Raw genomic sequence first — 9,067 nt, 5'->3', positions numbered from 1 at the left:
GAGCTCCGATGCCAGAAAAACAGACACAGAAGGCTGTGGCAAAGAAGCAGGGACCCGTGGGGGCGGAGAGAAATGAACAGGCTGTCTCGAGAACTTGAGAAAAGTCTGAAAGAACGGCGCGCAGAAACCTGAGAAGACAGGATGGAGATCTTCTGCCTCCAAACCCAGGACGAACGGCAACTGGTCAAAAACATTCGACAGCAGCTACCAGCCAAAAGGGCAATGCTAGGACCCCAGGGAATCGTGTTTGATGCCTTGTCGAAAGCCAAACTGTTTGCGGACACGTACGAGGAGCAAAACACAACACCACAGATCGACCTCACAGCCGCTGAGCAGCTTGAGGAAGAAAATATCACACAAGCAGTACAAAACCTCCGAGACACACCGACACAAATAAAGAAAACACTAGCCTGCAGAAAGGGTAGATCCGCACCAGGACTAGACAAAATTTCAAACATACACCTAAAGAATCTCCCTAGGAAACTACTAGCCCTGTTAACACGTATTAGCTGCATGCTGCCACAAAAATTCCCTGCGGCCTGGAAGGCAGCAAAAGTTATTACAATGCCAAAGGCAGAGAAAGACCCAAAACTACCGGCGAACCATCGCCCAATCAGCCTACTCTCCACAGTGGGAAAACGCTTGAAAGAGTAGTTTTGGACAGGATCAACAAATGTCTCATAGACGATGAAACCATCGGACCGGGACAATTCGGGTTCCAGAAAAAGGTCTCTGCAGAGCTACAAGTCCTTCGACTGACAGAACACATCACACACAATTTCAACTACACAAATTCAACAGCAGCAGTTTTCCTAGACTGGAAAAAGGCTTACGACAAGGTTTGGTACGACAACCTGATTTTCAAGATACACTACAACACAACGATCCCCGATGTGTACGCAAAATTGATAGTCAGCTTTCTGACAGACCGGACCTTCCTTGTTGAGGTACACGGAAAATGCTCCTCAAGAAAGACCCTGAGGGCCGGAATCCCCCAGGGGTCGGTACTATCACCCACACTTTTCAACATATATGCAAACGACATCCCCCTGTCACCGTATGCCAGGATAGCCCAATTCGGGGACGACACAGCCTCCTAGACGAGTGGCAGGCAGCACCATTCAAACATAGCACGCCTCCAAAGGCAGCTAGACATGGTAGAAGACTGGTGTAGGGGAAACACAATGACATTAAACGCAGGCAAAACTACAGCTGTCTAATTCACAAGAAAGCGGCCGGTACTCAGAAACCAGCTGTCTCTAAATGCCCAGGAATTACCGTGGAGAGACTCCGTGAAATACCTGGGTGTTACACTAGACAAAAAAATGCTTTTCCACCTCCACATCGGGGAGAAGAGGAAGAGAGAGATAAACCTCGCAAAAGCCCTCCTGCCCTTCTTCCTCAGCAGGGAGATGTGGATGGAAACCAAGAGAACACTCAACAAGACAACAGTCCTCCCAGCACTAACGTACGGGTGTTCTGCGTGGGGAATCACGTGCCAGACCAACCACAAAAAACTGCTAAGAGTGCAAACAAAGTACTAAGGTGGATTCTGGATGCCCCAGCATGGACACCCATACGCGAGCTCCACGAAACAGTGGAAATTGAAACGATACACGACATTGTGAAAAGATTAGTGAATACACTGTATGACAAATTAGAAACTCTAAGAGACAGTTGTAGACAAGTGAGGGACGCAGGTACTGTGATACCCAGAACATGGCACACGCAGAGAGTACCACGCCTAATCATCCAAGACCCTGTAGAGTAGTAACCAATAGTGAATAGTCTAAATGTTTAATATGTTTTGTCCTTGTTTAGTCCATTCGTGTTCCCTTTGATATAATATGCTTTTGTTATTTTGTCTTACCGATTCGTGCTCCCTTGTTGGTATCCAACAGTGAACAGATAAATGTTTAATTTGTTTTTGCCTTTGTTTTGTCGTTTCGTGTTCCCAAGTAATTAGTAGCGCAGGAACCCAAACTAACGTAAGACGTAGCGACCAAGTCCAACCCCCCTCCCCCCTCTCTGTCGGCTGTGCGACCACCCTTAGCAACATAGATTTACCTAGAGATAACCAGAGCTAGACTAGGAAGTAAACAGACCAAGTTAAAGTGTAGACGCAGCCCAGCTGCGGACCTACGCACGTATGACGCCCGTCCTCAGCGGGCAAGCGGCGGGGAACACCGTAACCCAGCAAGGTGGGGACGACCAGCATCCTGCAACAACGAGCACAGCGGCCGCCACGGAACGACATCTTGCCGAGCGGCTGACTGGCGCAACTGTACAAAAGGAAAGCAGTGGGAAGCAGCACCCACTGCACAGAACAAAACAACTATAAACCCACGCCTCATAAATCCGAGCATGGTCGGGGGCCGCAAGGCCTTATTGTTACCGACCATGCCCTCCAAAGCCCACGATTTGTTTTGTAAATAAAAGAAATCCCAGAGAATAACAACCAAAACTACACACAAAAATAGACGTAGATTCGGCGAAGCCGAAGGCACTGTAAAACACCACGTCGCGCTCTCTCTCTCTCACACACACACACACACACAGAAAATCTCTCTCTCTCACACACACACACACACACACACACACACACACACACACACAGAAAAGAAAAAAAACAGCAAACGAGCATCTTATTTGACGATCTTTCGTCGCTGATGGAGAGATATAAATTTGAACCTCATCGCATATATAACATGGATGAGTAAGGAATCACAACTATTCCTAACAAAGTTCCAAAAGTGATTGCAACATGCGGCAAGAAGCACATAGGCAAAATAGCATCTGCAGAAAGAGGTCAACTTATAACGGTTTTATGTAGTATGGAAGCTGGGGGGAGTTAGATCCCTCCAGGAATAATATTTCCTCGGAAAAGGATGAAGGAGAGTTTGAAGAACGGTGCCCCTCCTGGGTCGCTAATGATGTGTTCGGAACATGGATACATCAACTCAGATTTGTATCTCACACGGCTACAACATTTTGAAAAACATACACAGCCAACAGAAGACACTCCAGTCTTGTTAATTTTGGACAATCACTCGTCACATTTGAGTCTGAACGCCGTTCTTTAGTGCAGGGACCATAACATTCACGTGCTTACCATTCCTCCACACAGCAGCCACAAAATGCAGCCACTGGATCGCTGCTTTTTCAAGCCACTGAAGGACTTTTATTCACAGGAATGCGACCAGTGGCTCATTAACCACCCTGGATATGTAATTACGCAAGAATGTATCGCTGAATTGTTTGGAAATGCTGATCAAAGGACGGCCACAATGACGAAGGCAACAAAGACGTTCAAGGCAGACCAAAGTGACAAATTTAATGATGCATCCACAGTTGAAACTGGATCTCTCCAGAGCCAAAGTTCAGATACGTCTACAAATGAACCACAACCAGGACCAAGTACCTACGTTTCCCCAAAAGAAATAATTCCTTTGCCAAGAAGAAAAGATTACCAAAAAAGAGATAAGAAAGGAAAGAAGTCAGAAATAGTATCTGGGACCCCATTCGAGAAGCAACTGGAATACCAATCAACAGAACAAGAAATGAAGAAACCGAAGAGGAAACTGTTTAATTCTGATCAAGCAAACAAAAAGAAAGCAAAGCAAAACTTAAATACGTCTAGGGAAAATACAAAAACTTTTCACTGTCCAGGCCGTACTGAAAAATACAATAATCCACCAACAGAAGACTGGATTCAATGTCTCAAGTGCGAGGAGTGGTGGCATGAATCCTGCTCTTGTCATGAAGGTTCTGGACACTTCATTTGTAATCTCTGTTAAAAAGATTTTCGTCCGACAGGAATATTTTTGCATGTTTTTGATGACAGGCCCAGATTTGTTCATTAGGTCAAATATTGTTTCAACAGTAACTGTTATTAGCTGAGAAACAAGGTATATTACCAAAATATCCACGGGTGTACTGCCGGTCTACAGTGTCCAACGGGCACAATATTTCGGCGATCATCAGGTGAACTGACGGACTGAGCTCCTGTGAACGTGCCGGCACGGAGATCCGTACACTATGGCTGCTCAGGTGGAACTGGGTTCGGTCGCGGCGGCGGCGGCGGCGGATTTAAATACCCTCCGCCCGCGGCGCGCTCACTCCGCCGTCCGCGCCCCGCGCCACGGTCACGCGGTGGAACAGATTGCGACGGCGTCTGAGATGACGTCGGTGTGATGGCTCCGTCCGCCGTGGTCGTCACAACTATACATTTGCTCGATTTACTCTTGATTAACCCAATCGCTGGTTGCCAAGCCTTGCTAAGATTATAGCCACAGTCACGATTTATGAGGTCGTCATTGGTGCGAATTTCGATGGCCTCTCTAACAACGCTGTCCCAGTATCTCGACGTCTGTACCAGAATCCTCGTGCGTTCATACTCCATAGCGTGATTTTCCGACAAACAATGTTCAGCGACCGCCGACTTGCTCGGATACATCAGTCGAGTGTGCCTCTGGTGTTCACGGCATCGATCCTCGACGGTACGCATCGTCTGACCAATATACGACTTGCCACATTGACACGGAATCTGGTACACGCCGGCCTTCCTCAAACCGAGGTCATCTTTGGCGCTCCCCACCAGTGCACGAGTTTTATTCGGAGGACAAAACACCGTTCCGACCCGGTGTTTCTTCAAAATGCGGGCGATCTTTCCCGAGAGTGCGCCTGTATATGGGATAAACGCAGTGCCTACCTCCTCCCTCGTGATTTCATCCATATCCACAGGTTGTGCTGTAGTGGTTGGGCGGAGAGCACGTTGAATCTGCCACTCTGAGTACCCATTTTTTCGAAATACAGTTCTCAGATGTTCCAATTCCTGGGGTAGACTCTCTGCGTCAGAGATAGTGCGCGCCCTATGTACTAGAGTTTTAAGTACCCCATTCCTCTGTGAAGGGTGGTGGCAGCTGTCTGCGTGCAAATACAGATCAGTGTGCGTTGTCTTCCGAAACACCCCATGACCTAGGGTGCCGTCAGGCCTTCTCTTGACCAAGACGTCAAGGAAAGGTAGTTTACCCTCCGTTTCAGTCTCCATAGTGAATTTGATGTTGGGGTGTATGGAGTTTAGATGTGTAAGGAAGTCAAGGAGTTTATCCATACCATGTGGCCAGATGACGAAAGTGTCGTCCACGTAACGGAAAAAGCAAATAGGTTTCCATTCGGATGACGACAGGGCTTCCTCCTCGAAGTTCTCCATGTACAAATTCGCTACCACCGGTGAGAGTGGGCTACCCATGGCGACTCCCTCAGTCTGTTCGTAGTATTCTCCATTAAAAAGAAAATACGTGGAAGTCAAGACATGCCTAAAAAGTTCAGTGGTCTTCTCGTCAAACTTCTGACTAATCAATTCTAGTGACTCTCGCAGGGGTACCCTCGTGAACAAGGACGTCAAAACTCACCATGACGTCGTTTCCTTGTTCACGAGGGTACCCCTGCGAGAGTCACTAGAATTGATTAGTCAGAAGTTTGACGAGAAGACCACTGAACTTATTAGGCATGTCTTGACTTCCACGTATTTTCTTTTTAATGGAGAATACTACGAACAGACGGAGGGAGTCGCCATGGGTAGCCCACTCTCACCGGTGGTAGCGAATTTGTACATGGAGAACTTCGAGGAGGAAGCCCTGTCGTCATCCGAATGGAAACCTACTTGCTTTTTCCGTTACGTGGACGACGCTTTCGTCATCTGGCCACATGGTATGGATAAACTCCTTGACTTCCTTACACATCTAAACTCCATACACCCCAACATCAAATTCACTATGGAGACTGAAACGGAGGGTAAACTACCTTTCCTTGACGTCTTGGTCAAGAGAAGGCCTGACGGCACCCTAGGTCATGGGGTGTATCGGAAGACAACGCACACTGATCTGTATTTGCACGCAGACAGCTGCCACCCCCCTTCACAGAGGAATGGGGTACTTAAAACTCTAGTACATAGGGCGCGCACTATCTCTGACGCAGAGAGTCTACCCCAGGAATTGGAACATCTGAGAACTGTATTTCGAAAAAATGGGTACTCAGAGTGGCAGATTCAACGTGCTCTCCGCCCAACCACTACAGCACAACCTGTGGATATGGATGAAATCACGAGGGAGGAGGTAGGCACTGCGTTTATCCCATATACAGGCGCACTCTCGGGAAAGATCGCCCGCATTTTGAAGAAACACCGGGTCGGAACGGTGTTTTGTCCTCCGAATAAAACTCGTGCACTGGTGGGGAGCGCCAAAGATGACCTCGGTTTGAGGAAGGCCGGCGTGTACCAGATTCCGTGTCAATGTGGCAAGTCGTATATTGGTCAGACGATGCGTACCGTCGAGGATCGATGCCGTGAACACCAGAGGCACACTCGACTGATGTATCCGAGCAAGTCGGCGGTCGCTGAACATTGTTTGTCGGAAAATCACGCTATGGAGTATGAACGCACGAGGATTCTGGTACAGACGTCGAGATACTGGGACAGCGTTGTTAGAGAGGCCATCGAAATTCGCACCAATGACGACCTCATAAATCGTGACTGTGGCTATAATCTTAGCAAGGCTTGGCAACCAGCGATTGGGTTAATCAAGAGTAAATCGAGCAAATGTATAGTTGTGACGACCACGGCGGACGGAGCCATCACACCGACGTCATCTCAGACGCCGTCGCAATCTGTTCCACCGCGCGACCGTGGCGCGGGGCGCGGACGGCGGAGTGAGCGCGCCGCGGGCGGAGGGTATTTAAATCCGCCGCCGCCGCCGCCGCGACCGAACCCAGTTCCAACTGAGCAGCCATAGTGTACGGATCTCCGTGCCGGCACGTTCACAGGAGCTCAGTCCGTCAGTTCACCTGATGATGGCGACATGTATGATCGCCGAAATATTGTGCCCGTTGGACACTGCAGACCGGCAGTACACCCGTGGATATTTTGATTATCAAATACGCCGGGAGAAACTCAAGAATCACATCAAGGTATATTACGTTTATGTACGCTATAAATTAAATAAATGACGAAGAACTAAATGACACTGTAATGTCTCTTGCAGCGGTCCCTCCGCGATATTTACAGAAATTTGATCATATGTTAACAATTTTGAGGATCAAATAATTGTACATTTAGAAAAACCAAAGGGAAAGGTACAACGCATGTCCAGAAATGTCAAACATCAAAAGATCAGTAAGGGTCACAACACGTGCAGGCTCGCGGCCAAGGATTGAGAGATCACAATCGCAAGCACCTCCCAAAGTTTCTAGGAAAGTTACAATTAAGACTGACACCTCCCGTCTCCGAGAAAAGGGGTCCCTTGAAAAGGAAACAACCAAGGAGAAAGAGAAGGGAGATAGGATGTCCCTACAATCGAGGACTCGGGGAAAGCAGCAGAAAGAGAGAGAAAAATTCCCATCAACAAGAGATCAAGACAAACCCCAAGATCCATCAGAGTCCAGCTCTGAGAATGATCCTGATGAACCAGAAAGGCTGGGTGCTCCAGAAGAGGAAGAAACAGGGTGCAGTAGAGAGACATGTAGGAGACTTTCTCTGAATGACCAGAGAGATCAAGAAGACAAGCAAGTGATCCCAACAATAGGGGAACATCAAGAGAAGGAAGCTCCAATAAGCCCAGCAGCACAGGATGGAACCGGGCAGGAAGAGAGAGAAAGGAGGAAAGGAAATTCACCCATAGATGATGAGAGGGGCAGCAAAAGAATGAAATCTTCCCGCACTAGGCTCGGGCCCCAGACGCATGGTCCCGGAGGTGTGTCTTCTGAAGATCTAACAGGGGAATTCCAGAAAGGTGGGACCAGACACTTTACAGCTAAATTAAGCAGCATCCAGGACTCCGATGAACCTTCAACATCATCGGGGATTAGGAGAAAAGTCACAAAAACCAACAAAGAAGGGAAGACAGTGAAACCTCTTGTTATTAGAGGTCAAGAAGAACCCCCTGTTTGCTCTTATTACCCAACTCGGTGCCCAAAGGGTTTCCCATGTCCCCATAGTCATAATTATTCCTTGTTCACTCCTGAACATATGGCTAGTGCTATTGATAGAATGGAGGGGGCCATATATACAGCATTGACTAGGATTACATCACTTACAAGAGAGGTAAAAAGCTTGAGAAAGAAAACTGAGAAGCAGAACTGAATTTATCTAATCACCCTACTTAATATTTTGATAATCAGGAGATGAGATGAGATTTCATACACTGGACATAGAACAGAGATTCCTTTTCCTTTGTAAACCGCCACTGGCTCATTTTTGATATGGAACTCTATTCTTAATTTGATTATTTAAGAAAAAATGACACCTTATCCTTTTTGGTTACAGGTTTAGTTAAATTTAATGTGATCATTAATAGATATCAAGATCCACAGTGTTTACCTAACAATTAAGGAACAAAAAACAAAATTTCAATTTTCGAGGTGTTTAATTGAACATGAACAATGATATTGACATATTTTTAGAAAAACCAAGGGGAGAAGGATGATATTCGAAGAAAACTACGATGATAATGAATATGAGGACCTCACTTCAGGAGATAAGCATCTGAGGATCCCGGATGCTCATTTACAATCCCCCATAAGAATTGAGATCAGAAAGTGTCTCGTGGAAGACATATCTAGGAGTCCTCCATATATGCAAAGAGCAATAAAGGATCTTAAAAGGTTGAAAATAAACAGATTCCTCATCAAAAAAGACACAGAGATCCTCTATGGGAAAATTCTCCAGCTTTTGTTTAGAGATGACTTGGTTACAAATCAATGGGCAGCGAGACACTACACAGATTCATACAAAATAATCCTGAACACGGCCAAAACAGTTCATGAGAAACTGGGCACTGTCATGCCGCCAATCTCACACGGGATATCAGAATCAGACGTGAAAAGATTAGGATATACATGGGACTGGATGACATTGAGAAGATCAATCCAAAAATCCAGAGAGAAGGAGACAGATCAATTTGAAAACTGCTGGAAAGAATTCCAAAAAGACATATGTGGAGTGGAGAAGATATATTATACAGGGCACCTATGTTTGATCAAGTTTGAAGACAGCATATCCAAAGAGTGATGT

The 9,067-nt window shown here is 46.6% G+C and overlaps 1 protein-coding gene across 1 annotated transcript; it reads left to right on the top strand.

The window, feature by feature from the left end:
- The first annotated feature begins 7,150 nt into the window (after positions 1–7,150).
- LOC126204326 (uncharacterized) lies at positions 7,151–8,137 on the top strand. Its single transcript, XM_049938709.1, has one exon. The coding sequence runs from the start codon at positions 7,151–7,153 to the stop codon at positions 8,135–8,137; it is 987 nt and encodes a 328-aa protein (XP_049794666.1).
- The last annotated feature ends 930 nt before the right edge of the window (positions 8,138–9,067 follow it).

Source organism: Schistocerca nitens, chromosome 9 (assembly GCF_023898315.1).
Source record: "Schistocerca nitens isolate TAMUIC-IGC-003100 chromosome 9, iqSchNite1.1, whole genome shotgun sequence".
Lineage (NCBI taxonomy): Eukaryota > Metazoa > Arthropoda > Insecta > Orthoptera > Acrididae > Schistocerca > Schistocerca nitens.
This window is presented reverse-complemented; position numbering and strand designations above follow the sequence as displayed.